Genomic DNA, 17,978 nt, shown 5'->3' on the forward strand with positions numbered 1-17,978 from the left:
TTCGTCTTCAGCGTTTATGTGGGGAAGGTGGTCACACAATGATGGTTTTTGTTCTTTGGTGTCTGCTGCCTGATCCCTTCAACACCTCGTGTTCGCACAGGCTCGTGTGCTTCTTCTCTGTGGGCTTTGTTGTTTCCGAGCTAGATGGCTGCTTGTTTGCCTACAAGCCCTTAAGACCCCAGACGCTATATCTTTTGATAGCCGGGCACCATAGGCTTTCTTCACCACATTTTCTTATGCACACATATGTCTTCAGTGATCATGTCGCACCTACTGCCGATTTTAACATAAGAACCTGCTCTTTGCAGCCTAACCATTTCAACCAATAAGGAGTTGGATATACATCTATTTTCATTGCCACTGAGTTGAAACCCTTTCCCATTTCAACTGTGATTTCTTTTTCCGACTCCTGACTTATTTAGAGGTAAGTTTTTGAATGTTCAGATTTATAGAGTTTAAAAATTGTACCTTCTGATTATTGAGGTCTAACTATTTGCACGGTCGTTGGGGAAGGCAGTTGGCATGACACCGGTTCTATGAAATGTGTCTGGAACATGATCTCTCCACTTTGTTGTCCTCGCTGTCCAGCACAGTACCAGGAACATAGAGAGTGTGGGGTGGATGTTCACCGTTCGCATGAATGACAGACGAACAGATGCTGAGTAACTAGCCATTAGAGGAATCATCTCTTCCTGTTCAAATGGTCTAATCCTTCCTGCTACACCACCGTTCAGAACAGCCTGGCAGAGGAGTCCCAGAAGTGTGATGGCTTAACACCACGGCCTTCGGAAACACGCTCTTGCCCTGCTCACCCCTTTCTCCTTTGCCGTGGGAAGCAGACATTGCCTGGGTGAGGGGGAAACTGCATGTGAAACTGTGAGTCCATCAAGCTCAGGGTCAAATCCATTCCCACTGATTTCCTCGATGACCTGGAGAAAGTACTTCTCCTTCCATGGTCACAGAGGCTCTACGGCCATGTACTCGGGGCATTTCCTCCACCTCTCTTCATCCTCTCAGGCCTCTGTAGCTACTTACGCATGAGACCCCCATTTCACAAGTGCAGGAACTGACACAGCTCTAGTTGGTACTAGTAAGACTGGTTGCGTTTTTGATCTGTTCTGTTTCTTCTAGACACTAGCCAGCTCTACCTCCACCTCATTTTTCTAGAGTCAACCTAACTGAATTCTGCTCATTCAAGGGCATTCTAAGAAACAAGCAAACAAATTCATCCTGCCCTGGCCCATACATATTAGTCAGGTGAAGGAGGACAAAGCTTTTACTTGGATAAGTGAATTTCCTCTTTCCTGAATGGACAAATACTGGGCCATGGAAGGAGAGGAAAGGGAACCTTCAGCGCCTCTGTCTTTTCCTGAGCTCCTGGGAAAGACCCTTTGACGATGCTTCTTAAGCAGGTCTTGAAGGAAACCCTAGGGGGGACGACCTTACATCCTCCCTGTTTTAGAGCTGAGGGATGATGGCAATGTCTGTACAATGGATTAGAGACCTGCCTAGGAAAAGACCAGAAAGTGGAAGATAACTTATTTGGACTCCAGAATTCACATGACAGTAGAACCCTACCCACCACTCAGGTCATTCTCTTACCTAAGTCCTCTCCCCACTGGGTGAGAAAACCAAACCACACTCACTGCCATCAGTCAATTCTGACTCATAGCGACTCCATAGGACACCGTTGAACTGCCCCTTGTGGGATCCCGAGACTGCAACTGTTGACGGCAGGGGTCCTCAAACTTTTTTAACAGGGGCCAGTTCACTGTTCCTCAGATCCATTGGAGGGCCAGACTATAGTTTTTTTAAAAAAAAAACTATGAACAAATTCCTATGCACACTGCACATATCTTATTTTGAAATAAAAAAAAACAGAACACAAACACCCAGTGGGCCGGATAAATGTCCTCTGTGGGCCGCATGTTGCCCGCGGGCCATAGTTTGAGGATCCTTGGTTTACGGGAATAGAAAACTCCATCTTTCTCCCACGGAGTGGCTGGTGGTTTCAAACTGCTGTCTTTGTGGTTAGCAGCCCAACACATAGGTCACTCCACCACAAGGGCCCCTCTGCTTGGTCATAGTGATGAACAATTTTGTGTGCAGAGGCCAATCCTGAGCCCCTCCCAGTTGTGCTTATGTCTTTCCCTCTTGCATCCCCCAGGGGGCGTCCTAGCCCGTGAGCATTGAGGATGAGCACTCACCTGGAAGCCCAATGACTCCCATTCATTAACCTTTCTGGATTCAAGATTCAGATTTTCTTTCTGTTTTTTTCCAGAGAAGGAAACAAGCTGAGAGAGACTAACGGCCACCTAATGGGCTAGTGGGAAGTTCTGGACTAGAACCCGATCTCCTTGGAGTTGAATACTTTCTTTTTCTCTTCTTGAAGGAGGCGGGCACTTGTGCCACCCAGCCGTCTCTTTTGTCCTCTTCCTTCTCCTTCATAGGAAGCTGTAACCTTTCAGGGCCATCCGTGCCTGGTACTGTGTGAAAGTGTTACTTGTGAGCGATCTTCACAAAATCCTATGAGCTTTGCATGATCACATACTCCCTTTACAAAGGAGCCAGCCCAGACGGCAGGGACTAAGCAAGCCGGACTTGTTTGAAACCATGCAGCTTCAGAAACCCAGGAGTGCCAGGTGTGGAACCAGGCCTACCCTCAAAGCCCTCGTTCCCATCTACTGCCCCAGGGACTCTTTGAATCAAGTCACCAAGGTCACGGTTTGCCCCGTGTCATGAAGAAGCCCCTTGGTTTCCACTTTCTTCCCCCCTTCCCTCTGTCAATGCTTTGCTCCCCCCCTCCCCCTCCCGTGCCTCCATGCCTCCAGGAGTCTCACCTGGTCAGCGGCACTTGACTCTCGGCTCCTTTGCATTTGGGCAAAAGTGGACTTGACCTTAGTGAACTGGGATGCTCTGGAACCTTCCTGATCGGGTGTGACCCTTGTGTCCTTCATATAGAATCCCTTGTCCCTTTAATAGTGCTGGCCCATGGTAAATGTGGGACATAAATGGGCAGAGGCATGATCAGCACTGTGATACAAACCTCGTGCCTTTCCTGCGTGTGTGTGGGGAGGGTGGGGCACGGAGACGGGTTTGAACGGCCTTGAAAGCCAGCCAGTCAGTTGGCCTTACATGTTGCTCTGCTTCCTCCTGGCTGTCCACCCTCAAGACATCCCAGAGTCTGCTGGTGACCTCAGAGGAGTGGGTGAGAAAGGACCAGGCAAACATGCAATCCTGAAAAGTGTTTACTCATCTCAAATATTTATTTTAGGTTCAAGTGAGAGCCAACTCTTACCGAGTCCAAAGGGTGATTGGAGCAGGGCATGGCCGGCTTCTTTCAGCCATGGCTGTCCGTGGGCATGGCCTTACTTCCAGACTCGCTGGACATATGGCCATGCTCAGGAGAGAGGGCAGTCCCTGGGACACTCTCTCACATGGTTTCCCCCACAGTGCTTCACCTCCTCTTGAGTCATGACTTCAACAACTGCTCACTGATGTGGGGGCCGCCAGCTGGAGACAGGGAGCAGGGGCTCTGGATCCTGCGAGGGAGGATGGGGGGTCAGTGGGGAGCAGGCTAGCAGGTTGGTCTCTGGTGAAATATGGGTACTGTAATCTTTCAGCACTTTCAGGTCCATTTCTCAGAACCCCTTTTGTTGAAAGTGTGCCTGTCCTTCCCTGGTCCCTCCTCCTGGAGCCTCAGGTCCTGAATGGGAGGGTGTGAGGGACCTACTCCCCACACCACCACCCACTGTCTGAATCTGCCCCGGCCCCAGGGTTCAGGCGTGGCTCGTTGACTCGGTGATTGCAAGTGCAACTGAAACAATGCGGCGTTGGTCCGTGCCCTCCCCTGTACTGCGTCTATCAGCGGAGGCTGGCCCGCCGCAGGCCCGCAGGTCCCCGGCACAGTGTAGCCATGGAAACCCGCGGACACGTTGCCCATCATGGGGGTGGCATAAAGCGGGCAGTGCTCCGTTATGGTATGAATGAGTCACCCCGAGTGGGGGCCCAACTGGACAGCACCACGCACACCCGCCTTCAGGAGACTGGCAGGCGAGTGATGGAGGCGGAGGCGCGCGGCGTGCAGTGCTGTGAACCTAGACGTGCCTCGTCCTAGGCTCGCGTGAGCCGCCCGCCGCTCAACGGCCAGAGAGATGCTAGGAGAGGCCTGCGGAGGGACACCAGAAGGCTGAGCGGGAGAGCCTACCCTCGAAGTGTGTGGGTATGGTTCTGAAGGTCATATCAAGAGAGGTGTGTTGTGGGAGGAGAGACCGGAGGCCAGAAGTCGAGTTACTGAGTTAGGACCGCTATTTAAAGAGCAGGCAACGAGGGCCTGCCACGTTTGGGGGTGGGAGGTGGGAATTTGAAAGATCTGCAGAAGTAGAACTGCTCGTCCTTGGCAATAGTGTGAGGCCAGTCGCCGGAGGCTGGAGGTAGGGATGAGGTCTCTTGCCCGGGATCCTGGAACTCCATGGTGCCATGAATGGGACATACATGTTGGGAGCTGGCGCAGGCATCAGGCAGCTGGGTGCTGGACATCAGGGACCAGAGGATCACAGATGGGGGCCCTCTGAGCATGAGAGTGTGGACGTACATCAGGGTGGGGTTGAGGGAGGAGGAGAGGGCCCTGTGTGAGATGAGAGGACTCGACCTACCACGTTGAGGGAGCTTGCTGGTGAGGGCTGAGTTATGACTGGACGCTGTGCTGGGGGAGGCGACGTCCTCCGTCCCATTTGCTATCCTTTGCTCTTTTTTTAAATGATTGTATTGGGGACTAGTACAGCTCTTATCACAATCCATCCATCTATCCATCCATTGTGTCATCATCATTTTCAAAACATTTTCTTTCTACTTGAGCCCTTGATATCAGCTCCTCATTTCCCCCCTCCCTCTTCTACCCTCCCTCCCTCCCTCACCCTTGATAATTTATAAATTATTATTTTTCATGTCTTATACTGACTGATGTCTCCCTTCACCCACTTTTCTGTTGTCCATCCCCCTGGGATGGGGGTTATATGTAGATCATTGTGGTCGGTTCCCCCTTTCTCTCCCCACCTTTCCCTTACCCTCCTGGTATGGCTACTCTCATTACTGGTCCTGAGGGGTTTATCTGTCCTGGATTCCCTTTGTTTCCAGCTCTTATCTGTACCCGTGTACATCCTCTGATCTAACCAGATTTGTAAGGTAGAATTTGGATCATGATAGTAGGGGAAGGGAAGCATTAAAGAACTAGAGGAAAGTTGTATATTTTATCAGTCTACACCCTGACTGGCTCGTCTCCTCCCCACGACCTTTCTGTAAGGGAGTGTCCAGTTGCCTACAGATGGGCTTTGGGTCTCCACTCCACACTCTGCCTCATTCACAATGATATGATTTTTTGTTCTTTGATACCTGATACTATTGACACCTTGTGATCACACAGGCTGGTGTGCTTCTTGTAAGTGGGCTTTGTTGCTTCTCAGATAGATGGCTGCTTGTCAATCTTCAAGCCTTTAAGACCCTAGATGCTATATCTTTTGATAGCCAGTCACCATCAGCTTTCTTCACCACAGTTTCTTATGCACCCACTTTGTCTTCGGTGAACGTGTAGGGAAGGTCAGCCAGGTTAATAGAACAAAGTGTTCTTGCATTGAGGAGTACTTGAGTAGAGGCCCAGTGTCCATCTGCTACCTTAATACTAAACCTATAAATATATGCACATAGATCTAGTTCCCCAGAATCATATATAAATATATTTAAATATGTGCATGCCTATATTTAGACCCCACTACCATGTTCAGCCTTCATTTGGGTTTCAGTAATTCCTCTCAGTTACATTGCCCTTGATTAAGCCCTACCAGGCCTCCTATACCCTTCTCACCATCGATATTAGATCACTTGTTCTCTTGTCCCTGGGATTGTTAACACCTACTGCCTCCCCCCACCCCACCACCTCTCCATCTCCCATGTCCCCCCGAACCACTGGTCCTGTTGTTTTCTCCTCCAGATTGCTTATCCTGCCTATCTTACCTAGATAGACCTGCAGAGATAATAATATGCACAAAAAATAAGACAGAGCAAAACAAAGCAACAAAACAAAACAACAACAAACCACATAAAAAGAAAAGCCTGTAAATAGTTCAAAGTCTGTTTGTTGACATTAAGGAGTGTTTTCCTGTCGAATCTGATGGGGTGCCATGCCCTGGCCCCAAAGTCTATTTTTGGTATTCTCTGGGGACTTCATTGCTCTGCTCCCCTTGCTGTTCTGTTGCACACCTTTAGTGTTTTGCCTCCATGTGGTGGTGTCAGATTAGGTGCAATTCCCACACCGTGTCTGCAGTGTAGTGCTGTGGGTCAGTGAGGGACATCCTGTCTTAGAGTAGGGCCGGCCCTATGGTCCTCGTTGTGCTTTGGCTGTTCTTAGCAGGAATATCGTCCTCAGGGCTTGGTGGGCCAAGATGTTCTCCACTCTCTCTTCCTCCCCCTTCATTTGCTCCCGTGTGCTCTGATCAGATGTGTCTCTGTCCCTGAGCTGCAGCTTCAGTGCTGTCCTCTGAAGTGAATTCTTCTGGGGGGAGGGGGCGCTGTCCACGTAGCTGGGATTGGGGTCGACCCCCACAGACCTCTCTGGTTCCCTGCTTCATGCCGGTGTATTGCATTCACGTCTTGGAGCACCGGTTTCAAGTCTGGTCCCTCTTTCCCTGTGGAAGCGATCCTTTGCGCTTTGTCATCAACTCTGCAGAGCATTTCCCAGAACACCCTTCAGATTCAGGGAATTGAGCTGCTCATGAGAAAGCAATGCACCACCAGCGAACTCAAGGGAGGGGGCTGCTCTGGGTGGCCCGAGGTGGCCAAGGCATTGTGACGGTGGACCCTCAGCCACCGCAGATGGCTCTGCCTGCACTGCAGAAGAGCATTCAGTTGAGTTAAGGCTATGCCGAGAATGTCCTCTTTGATCAGACTCCCCAAGTCACCAAGCAATTGAAGAGCGAGAAGAAGACAGTTAGCAGTCAACTGCTTCAAGCTACCCACTGGCAGTGCCCTCCCAGACACTTGCGCAGAAACTCAGCATGGGTTGCTGAGAACAAAGGATGATTCCTGTAGTCTCATATATTAAGAAGCCTGGCAGGCGGGTTTTTGGGGTGGAGGGAGGCCGTCACGCTTGTGAGTGGGAAGTGAGTCCCAATCACATTCTCATAATTAATATTGTTCCCCACTCTACCCTCCCATCATAGTGCTGCCTTAAGGTCACCTCTTACGAGCACACGGCTGATGGCTCTGTAGCCGGCAGCTTTAACTATAGGAGTAGTAGACATGTGCTATAGCTCTCTAGGCCAGGGGTCCTCACACCACGGCCCGTGGGCCACATGCGGACCACCGAGGATATTTATCTGGCCCGCCGCGTGTTTTTGCCGCTGCTGCCTGTCCTGCTTAGCAGCGGACTCGTCCAGTACGCATAGGAATTTGTTCATAGTGTTTTTAAAAACTATAGTCCGGCCCTCCAATGGGCTGAGGGACAGTGAACTGATCCCCTGTTTAAAAAGTTTCAGGACCCTGCAGTCTAGGCTCTGGAGACAGCCACTCCCCCCCCACCTCCCCACCCTGCCGCACTGGTGTTAGGTTGCTCCTCCAATGTACTCAGGGACCTTTAGGGTTAGGGTACAGCCCACTTTGTTACATATGTGGTTACCTGTAATTAGGGGGGCTTGCATGCAACGCCCCGCCCCCAAGTGCATATAAACCTTGGTTGGAAATATAGTCTCTCTCTTTCTGCGCGGACCTGAAGTCACAGGGGTCCCAGAGGTTAGCACTCACATGCTTTATCTTGTCTGATGTCTCTTTAATTTTACCCTTTAATGACACCGTCCCTTGGACCCATTCGATTGTGGGGGCTGGAACCCCAAAGGTCGTGGGACATAGAACCAAGCATGCTCCAGAATGGCATCACACCTGGCTCTGAGCAGGGTGGTCCCTGGGCTACAGCCTCGCAGTGGCCTCGCCTGGGGGCTCATCAGAAATGCAGAACCCATGGAACTGACACCTGCATATTACCGAGAGGCCCACTGATTCCCACGGACACGGAAGTCTGGGAAGAAGTGCTTTGACATCCAAACCCCATTGCCCTCAAGCGGATGCTGCACAGAGTGATGCCGTAGGGCAGCATGGGCCTGCCCAGTGGGTTTCCCAGACCATACGCTCTACAGAAGCAGACACCCCTTTCTCCCACAGAGCGGCTGGTGGGTTTGAACTGCCGACCTTTAGGTTAGCAGCTGAACATTTTTTTAACCACTGCACCTCTCTCTGTTTTGGGACCCTCAAACCAAATCCAGCACCCTGGCACGGAGTCAATTCCAGCTTCTAGTGAGCGGCCCTATGGGGCAGTGTAGAGCTGCTCCCAAGGGTTTCTGAGGCTAGAAATCTGTGTGGGAGCAGTCAGTCTCCTGGGGAGTGGGTGGTCTCAACCCGTGAGCCTGCAGCAAGCAGCTCAATGCCACCAGGGGAGGTTTCCAAACTGGTCCTGTGCTGAGTTCCTTAGGAATAAGATCGCTTTAAAATAAAACAGCATGCTAGGCCCCAGCCCCACACATGGCTAAGGAGATTCTCCTCGGCAACCAAGCTTGCAAATCACTGGCCTGTGTAACTTCCAAATTGTTCTCTGCTGATGGGCAAGTCGCAAGAATTCTAGCTAGCGGCCATGTAGTGTGAGCCTTGTAGTCACAACAATGGCCAAAGCCACATGCCTTTGAAAAACGAAATGCCATGTTCAAATGGACCACAAGCGGCCTCTCTCTGACGCTAGAGCCATCTTGATGCAGGGTGTCCAAAGAAACATGTGCGCCCCTGCCCTGCCTCGTGGCTGTGACCACTCGTACGTTGGCAGAAGTTGAATGGTCCTGGCCAATTTACTGCCCAGTTTGAAAGCCGCCAGAGTCAGCTGATGTTTACCAAGCCCTTGGTGGATGAAAGCAATTACTGAGAACCAAAAAATGTGATCCCCATTAGTTGCATAGTTTGTAGAAGGTCAGAGCTAACAGGGCCTGTTTGAGCTCTTCTCGAAGCTCTCCCTTAATGGATAGAAAAATAGACTCCACACAGTGATCAGGACCTGGATTCCAGCTGGTTTCAGCCAAGAGAAGAGACGCATTTGATGCTTGGGAGCTGGGCCACGTATTTGGTGCCTAATGACAGGCACAGAGCAAGCAACTGCATCCTGCTTCCCGGGCTAACTACGGAGCGTTAGGGAAAGGGCTGTAAACACGAGGGGCTCTGGTTTCTGACGGTTGCCTGGGACTGTAAGCCGCGTGGAGGGCAGACGTGCTGGGGATTCACCAAGCGAGTTCTCCAGTGCTAGGATCTATAAGGAGGCAGGTGTTTGGGAAGTTGGCCTGGTGTAACTTCCAGCTTTGGCTGGATGCATGTCGCTGAAAAATGGCACTGACCCAGCCCAGCAGCAGGCCTGAAACGGACTTCAATCGAAGGCATAGGAATGAGCCATTGTTATTCTTCCCTTATCAAGCACCATGAGTTTGGGCAGGGGAGGAACAGGAACGGGCTGGGGAAACATGTTGTTTCACCGGGTGAAAGTCTACTACCCAGGAAATGGTTTTCACCGTGTCCAACAAAAGGAATCGTGGGGGCCTTTGGTAAGGGGTATTCTTCAAAGGGCTTTTGGGCAGCGTCTCCCAGTGTCCCCCAGTGAGAATGTTTCCCCGTGGCTGATGGCCATTCTTATACTCACAGAGACATTCGGCCTACCCTGTGGTCAGCATACACCAGGGCTCCTCGTCATGAACCCACAGGTGCCAAATGTCTTCCATCGCAGAGGTGGACACCAAAAGTCAAGGAGGAAAGCAACTCTTTTCTATCATGTTTTTCCACCTCTCATCCTGGTCCCTTGCCCCTTGCTGGGTCTTGAAAGGCACACGGCCCCGGCTTAGAATCCCAGAAGGAGCCATGTCTTAGAGCCTGGTGAATCCCAGACAGAGAGCACACAGCAAGCAAGGGCCAGGCCTTCTCCACCCGGAGAGACAGCACTGACCAGCAGGGGAACAAGAGTCTGTTGAACACCTACTATGTGCCAGCCAGTGCACAGCAACCTGGCAGGGAGGCTTCACTTGCCCTCTTTTGCAGAACCCCGAGGTTAACAGATGTGCTCAGCGTTACTCATGCACGAACTCACTAGGCACGGCCCGCCGGGGTCCTGTCAGTGCGCTTGGCAGAGAGACACCCGTCTCAGGGTCGGGATGCAGGCTTGCTCAGCCACGCACCAGACCGTTACGGAATATTCCCAGAGCCCAGCCTCATCTCATGGTTCCCAAACTCCCATAAACCCACTGAATTCTGAACATGCCCTTTCTGCTGACAGTCAAGGACATGAACTACTGGGAGTTCGACTCTTAGGCCCTGACCTCTCCCTCCGCTTCAGAGCCCCAGTGGTGAAGTGGTTCTGCACAGGGCTGAGATCCGCAAGGTCAGCAATTTGAAACTGCCCACTGCCCTGGGAGAGAGGAGAGGCTTCCTACTCCTCCCGTAAAGAGTTACAGTCTCAGAAACCCTCAGGGGGCAGTTCTACCCTGTCCTCTGAGTCAGGTGACATCGGCTCTGGCAGCGAAGTGGGTTTGGGTGTTGCAGCAGTGGGGGAGGACGTGATTCCGTGAATGTGGTGGAAGTTTTCAAATATGAAGCAAGCAGACTTGGCTTTTTAGCCTGAGTATTTTACTATTTTACTTTCTCTCTCTCTCTCTCTCTCTCTCTCTCTCTCTCTCTCACACACACACACACACACACACACAGCTTGAACAAGTGCTTGGTTTCTCTCTGTTGGGCTTTGTTGCATTGTGTGTGGCAGGACTTACACAGACACAGGACCTAGGAACTAGCCGGGACTGAGTCTTGCCGACAGTTCTTTCCCCACATCTCTCCCTCACCCTTCATCCCTGCCCCCCCCATCTACAACCCCCCACCCTGAGGCAGGAAAAAGAACACAGATTTCTAAGGCACGGCTGTTCCCAGGGTTACAATTGCCATCCATCATCCCCCATAGGAACAATGTCGATGTACCCTGGCTGATAGTGGCCTTCCACATTGTCACAGACCTTGATGTGCTGGCCAAGTATGACCCGCCGGCAAAGCGGGTGGTGGGAGGGGGGTCAGGGGCAGAGGCGGAAGAGGTTCGGCCACTGGGGTCTGGACTGGAGATTAGCCACCGAGGCTGCACGTCGACACCCTGGTGGCTGGCAGAATCGGGAGTGGGGGCGGCCTCTGGCGTGGAGCCCAGGCTCTTGTAGGCTCCCCCTGTTTGGAAGAGTGAAGGCTGGCTCCAGAGGTGCCCAGGCAGCTGGTGGCTTTGAGGTGCAGTGGGGTGTCCTTTGAGGGAGTGGCCAAACCAGGTGCTGTCGGGTTGACTCTGACTCACGGCGACCCATGCATGTCTGAGCTAGAACGGCGCTCTGAGAGCTTTTCAATGGCTGAGGCTGTTTAAGTAAATCGCCTGGTCCCTGTGGGATGATTTGAACATCTAAACTTTTGATGAGTAGCTGAGGACACTAAGCGTCTGCACCACGCGGGGATGCCAGACAAGCCGTCTGTTGAATGGACCATGGAGCTCTGTGCCCCAGACTATCCTCACCCTCGAGGAGCTGGGGTTCTGGGCCTGGGACAGTCTGTACGGTCCAGGGCCTGACAGTGTTCGAGGCGGGGTGGCCCGAAGGCAGCCCTCTCTCCCCTGCCTGGCGCCATCCGGATTCTGCTGGGCTGCAGACGCGCTGGCCTCTGATCCTGCCCAGAGTGGATGAGGTGACACGCCTGAGTTCAGCTCATTCTGTTGGTGCCCTCCTTTGTCACATGGAGTCAGGAACCTGCCTCGCAGGGCAGGTGGTCGCAGCGGCCAGTGAGCCACAGCATTGACTAGAGGCCCATCGATGTGTGTGGGGGCAGCAGGGAGAAGGGAGGGAGCGGGGGAGGACAGGGGGGCTGGGTGATGACTGGGTGAACGCCTGGTGCAAAGTCTCCTCCTGGAGGTCGATGTGAGATCGTGGCACAAGGAGGTCCCATAGGAGGACCCTGGGGCGCTCCCCTAAGGACGGTGCAGGGGCGAAGGGGAGAAAAACTGTTTTCATCTTACCCCTTTCAAGACCCAATTATCTTCTGCATTGACTTTTGTACTGTTGAAACAGGAAGGCATTTTCAGTACAGGAATGTATTTTAAATAAAAGGGGAAAAGTTTTTTTAAAGATATATGAAAAAAAAAGAAAAAAAAAAGATAATATGGATTCTGATACAAGTAGTGGGACACATGTCCCTAGGGATCTCTGGTGCTGGCTGGGTGGGATGAGGCTCATTTCTTTGTACAGTTATATGAGGGTCCAGAAGACGGTGGCATGCTCTAAAAGTGGGATGGCCACGTTCCACTGAACTCAGAGGTGGAAAATGGAGGTGGGTACTGTATGTCCCATGGGTCACAGAAGGGTTTAACAAACTGTTCTGAGCACTGTCCGTGTCCCTGGTGCCTTGGTTGCTATGGCCACGGATACAGCTGGAGTCTATGTGCAGGAGCTCCCAATTAAACGGAAGAGACGGACATGGACACAAGTACCCTCATGTTCCACCAGACAGACCAGGCTGGGGGATGGGTCAGCAGCAGCATGAGCCAGGACAGAGGGACATGAACCTGGGGACTAGACAAGTGACTGGACTAGACTAGGCATTTCTTCCAGTTGTGTTAGTTCTCAGTGGCATTTGCTGTGCTCCTGAGCACACAGCAGCTCCACACGAGACGCCTATTTCACACGGAATGAGTGAGCCTCTTCCAGCCATGACTCTGACCATGGATGCACTTTCACAGAATGATGGGGTCAGGTGACTCAGACACGACACGTACATCTCTTGGCCTTCTTGGCCATCCTCTGTGGGTTTCTGCCGAGCCGGGGAATCTCTGCTCCTCGACTTAAAAGCCTTCCAGTCAAGACATGCAAACGCTGACTCCTCTGGTGGCCCCTGAGTTCTCGATGAAGGCACGTGACGTTCTTTGGAACATGTCTGTGTTTCAGATGTGGACGAGTGTGCGACAGATTCCCACCAGTGCAACCCGACCCAGATCTGCATCAACACGGAGGGAGGCTACACTTGCTCCTGCACCGACGGCTACTGGCTCCTGGAAGGACAATGCTTAGGTAACAGCTCCCCGGGGCTCTCAGACACCAATGCAGAGACGGTCACTCTGACCCGGGTGCCATCGCCACCTGTCACCAGCCCTGTCATGAGTGTTTTCAGGGCTCATGTCTGATTTCACCTAGTCAGGACTGCCTGCCTCCAAGTGGGGGCTGGTAGAGAGCAGTCCTGCTCTGTCCTACTAAAAGACATCACCAAGAGAAAGGGGCCGCATCCTCCTCCCAGTCCTGCATAGTTGCCTCCACCTACGTCCACCCCATTAGTTATGGCCTTCCCTCTCCCCACCAAGGAGTCTCCCCTCCTCCACGGAGAAACTGCCCCTCCCTCGCCGCTGGCACCTGAGCCGGATTGTTCCGTCTCTTTTTGCTTCTTCCTTCCCTCCTCTTTCATGCTCCTTGGAGCAAAGGGGATGAATTCATGGCCACCCTAGTTGTCACTTCAATTTCTGTTTCCAGGTTGTGATGGCTGTACTGCGTTTTCTTTGGGGTTAGGGGGTGGGGGGTGCACGGGAAATCCTGCCGGTTTCAATTCTCCAAGACGAGGTCTGTTGCCGAAACGATGGGCCTGGCCAGGCTGAGGAGCAGGCCCAAACCAAATCGTGGAAACCAAACAACCCGGCTTCTTCCTTCCAACCCCCTCTCGATGGAGGCCGAGTTTGGGTCTGCCCACAGATCCCCGGCCGGCTCGTCCTTGGGTCTGATAAGCTGGACTAGACTTGGCCTGGCTTTTCAGGCATGCTCTGCCCAAGGGCTGCGTGCACGTGAGCACTGGGGATCATGGCGGTCGCTGTGCAGTCTAACCACCCTCTGCTGGAATGGAAAACGTGATGCCGCTCGTGTGAACACACGTAGAGCCGTGCGAGAGAGGTGCTTTGTAAGGGAACCTGATACGTGGGATCCCAGAGCTGGGAGGGTGTTCAGTGTTAGTTCGTCCATCTTTTGGAGAGCTGGGAATTGAGACTCACAGAGGGGGAACTTGAGTTGGATCGAAAGCATCTCCTCCTTTTCCATCCAGGTTTTTTTTCCACCAGCAGGGGCACTAGAGAGGACCAGGTGAGAGGGATACACAGGTTGGATTTAGGAGGGACATTTTCACCCTCCGAGTTGGAGAACTGGGTGCTAAAGACAAAGCTTTCTAGTCCTGTGAAGAGTTACGGTCGTTCTACTCTGTTATGTAGGGTCAGAATCGGCTCAATGGCAGTGAGCTTTTTGGTTTGGTACAGAACAGAGCCCTGGTGGTGTCCTGGTTAAGCGCTGGGCTCCTGATTATAAGGTCGGCCGGCAGTTTGAACCACTAGCCACTTGATGAGAGAAAGACAAGGATTTCTACTCCTGTAAAAATTACACACTCAGAATCCAAAAGAGCAGTTCTACCCTGTCCTCTAGGGTCACTACGGGTGGGGTGCGCTCGGTGGCATTGAGTTTGAGTGGACTTTGAGATTGAGGAGACTGGGTTGGACTCCTGGCCAATGCACCTCCTGTGCGCCCACCACCTGGTTGTTGGTGGAGACTTGTGGGGTGCCAGAATGTCAAACTGGTTTCCACGGAGCTTCCAGACTAAGATGAGTGCAGAAGAAAGGCCTGGTAATCTACTTCTGAAAAAACAGCCCATGGGAAAACCCTATGGGTCCCAACGGCTTGATCCTTAGCCAATCATGAGGATGGTACCAGACCAGGCAGCTGTTCGTCCCACTGTGCCCGGGTTCACTGTGGTCTGGGGCTGTCTTGGGGGCAACCAGCAGCAACAAAAGCCAGGAAGCCTGCCCCATCGGAGGGGCGCAGCCACTGGTTCCTCCCTCCCTCTGGGAGGACCACCCCACTCCACAGAGTGGGATGTGTCCAGGGGAAGCTCCGGGGCTCTGATGTGGTTCTCACATGGCGCAGCATGTCCACATGTCACTCCAAAGTCACCCTTCCTAATGGTCAAGGAATGGATTTTGTCCCTTTGCCAAACCCTTCCTTCTCTTTCAACGCCCAGGCTCCCTGCCTGCTCTGGGCACCCGTGGGGACAAGACAGAGCTGGCTTTCCTCCAAAGCACTCCCAGGGTCCAGGGCCCCTCTTCCTGAGCCTTAGGAAAAAGTCAGGGCCAAGGATGACCCATGAGCTCTTCCAAGCAGGATCTACATGGTGCCCTGTCCCGTGGGCAGTGAGCTGGGCCAGGCTCAAAGTTGTTGGGACTCAGAGTCAGAAGACGCACAAGGATGGGCACACATTCCAAGTAGGGCACCCCAGCAAGTAAAGCGGAGGTGGAGTCTTTTCTGGCAGTGGTTGTTGGATGCCACCCAGTTGGTTCCAACTCGTAACAGCCGGATGTTCAGTAGCATGAAGCACCGCTCGTCCTCACAATTGTTCTTGTGTTTGAGCCCAGGGTTGCAGCCCAGTGAAACAGGGCTCCCTCTTTATCACCGCCCTATCCAGTTTAACTAAGCACAACGTCCTTCCGCGGGGACTGGTCTCTCCTGATAACATGTCCAAAGGACATGAGATGAAGGCTCACCATCCTTGCCTCTGAGGAACATTCTGGCTGTACTTCTTCCAAGACAGACTTGTTTGTTTTTGGGGCACGCCACAGCACTTCAATATTCTTTGGCAGCACCACAGTTCAAGGGTATTGATTCTTCTTCGGTCTTCCTCATCCGATGGGTCAATTTTCACATGCATCTGAGGCAGTTGAAGAGACCGGTGCAGTAGATAGTGGAAACCCGGCACGTGGATTCAGGTTGGGCACTGCCTCCAGAGACCTGGATGGATCGAACATAGCTAGAATATCAGGGAGGGGACATGGTTAGCCTCGGGGCCGAGGGGTGGGGTGAGCGGGCAGTTATGGACCAGCCGATCACAGTAGGCACTCGTAAAGGTGAGGGCTCCATTTCCACTTGCAGGCGGATGATCTCCTTCATCACCCACCCTGTCCCCCAGGAGGGCATCCTATAGCTCCTCATCCTGTCACCATGAGGTACTGGGAAGTCCCTTCCTGGTCATCGATGGAGGCGTGTCAGTGGGAAGTCGTATCGCAGTGGTGGTGCTTCCTCCGGAAGGTCTGCCAGGGCTTGAAGGCTTTGTGCACCCCCGAGGTTTCACATCTGCTTGGGCACCGGAAGGAGATCCAGGGTGAACTCCAGCCTCCACCTGCGGCCGCACCTGTGTCTGAGGGTCTCCAGACTCTCACTCCCCGGCTCATCCTGACTCTGCCTTTGACAGCTGGCCATGTTCATGGTCAATGGAGCTGGTGAGGCGCATAGGGGAGGATCCCAGGGGAGCCATGCTGGGGATCCCTCTGACACTGTGAGCTGGCTGGTCTCCTTGCAGGCAGTGGGACGCTCACCTAGGTGTGTGAGCATCTTAAGGCTCAAGTGTCGTCCCCTCCCCCCTCCCACTCTAAGCTGAGCTTTCTTCAACCACCCTCAACCTAGGTTCAGATGCTCATGGGAGTGAGGTGTACCGGGAGGTAGCGCGTGGAAGGGGGATGGAGCATCCAGTGAGCACCCCGAGACTTCGCACTCTGGAGGCATGGGCTCCCCTTCTTCTCCTTGGCAGGCCTCGCTCAAAAGAGGCAGGTTATCCCAGGTGCCCTTGTCATGACGGCTGAGCAGGGGACCCCGCTTTGACCGGCCTGGTGCTTCTGCTTCCAGACATAGACGAGTGTCGCTATGGTTACTGCCAGCAGCTGTGTGCGAATGTGCCCGGATCGTACTCCTGTACCTGCAACCCGGGCTTCACCCTCAACGAGGACGGAAGGTCTTGCCAAGGTATGTGACCCGAGTGACAACCTCAACGCCATGGGAGGGGCCAGGTGCTTCAGAGCCGGATGACTTACGTCTGTAGTGTCTCGCTGTCCACAAAGTGTGTGGCCCGCCTCGGCCGTCCCCACTGCCAGTGCCCTTGCCCACCGCTTCTGGGAACTGCCTGACCTGTGCTCTGTGTCCTGCTGAGGTCAGACCCACCACTGCTGTCTGGAGCTGGGAGCTGACGGCCTCACATAGTTGTCTCACCTTCTGTGTCTGCTCCCTAACCCCCGCCCCACCCCCGAAGCCTCACCAACTTGCTTGGCAAATCAGAACCCTTCCTCGGGTGTCCTGTAGCTGAAGTTCAAAGCCCAAGAGCCCCCCAGGGCCCCTGACCCTTGAGTAAGCACAAAGTCAACAAATACAGGTTACACAGGTGCTTCTCGGGCCATCCTGACACCTCTCACCTGTGCTAAGGCGGGCCTCTGACTTAGCCGGAGGTCTGGCGACAGCGGCTGCAGTGTCAGTGACCGCCCCTTCCGCTCAGTGCCTCCCCCCACCCCCCCACAGCCCCAGCACAGAATCGAATGAAGGGTTTCATGGGATCACTTCAGTGCTGATAAGTAAGATCAGCAAACGGCTCCTGCTGGAAGGTTCTTTTGCTCAGGAAGTGGACGGGAGCTTAAGACCTGAGGAATTAGTGCAAATCTGGCCCTGGCCCCTGGGCCCTGGGCCCTGGCACTCAGCCTCAGTCCCGGGCGGCTCCTCAGCCAGGGTGGGGGCAGAGCCGGTCACGCAGAATGAGGTCTTTGTCTGCAGCTGCCGTGAGGGTTTGCAGGGCCCGTTTCCTGGTCACACCACGAGTGGTCTGGGCAGCAGGCGCCAGGCCAGCCAGTCGGAGGATATTATGTCTCCACCAGCCTGATTGCATCGAGATCACTGAGCAAACAGGAAGGCATCTGTGTGAAGGAGTTTGATCTTGGCTTCTTTGTAAGTGTCCCCTCTACAGCCAGTTCTGCACACTGCTCCAAGAAGTCTCAGCCCTGTTCCTCTGACTGGGGAGGAGGCCAGGCTAGGGGGCTGGGGGCCTTCTGGCTCCTCTGT

General features: G+C 53.3%; 1 protein-coding gene across 1 annotated transcript in view; it reads left to right on the plus strand.

The window, feature by feature from the left end:
* Positions 1–17,978, plus strand: part of FBLN5 (fibulin 5) — a 68,737-nt gene that overhangs the window by 24,169 nt on the left and 26,590 nt on the right. The window contains exons 2-3 of the mRNA XM_013003688.2: positions 13,029–13,151; positions 16,782–16,898. Of these exons, the coding sequence (XP_012859142.2) occupies positions 13,029–13,151; positions 16,782–16,898 (240 nt within the window). The remainder of the gene's footprint in view (positions 1–13,028; positions 13,152–16,781; positions 16,899–17,978) is intronic.

This window comes from Echinops telfairi, unplaced genomic scaffold (assembly GCF_000313985.2).
Source record: "Echinops telfairi isolate 266 unplaced genomic scaffold, ASM31398v2 ScPeMD7_18;HRSCAF=68, whole genome shotgun sequence".
Lineage (NCBI taxonomy): Eukaryota > Metazoa > Chordata > Mammalia > Afrosoricida > Tenrecidae > Echinops > Echinops telfairi.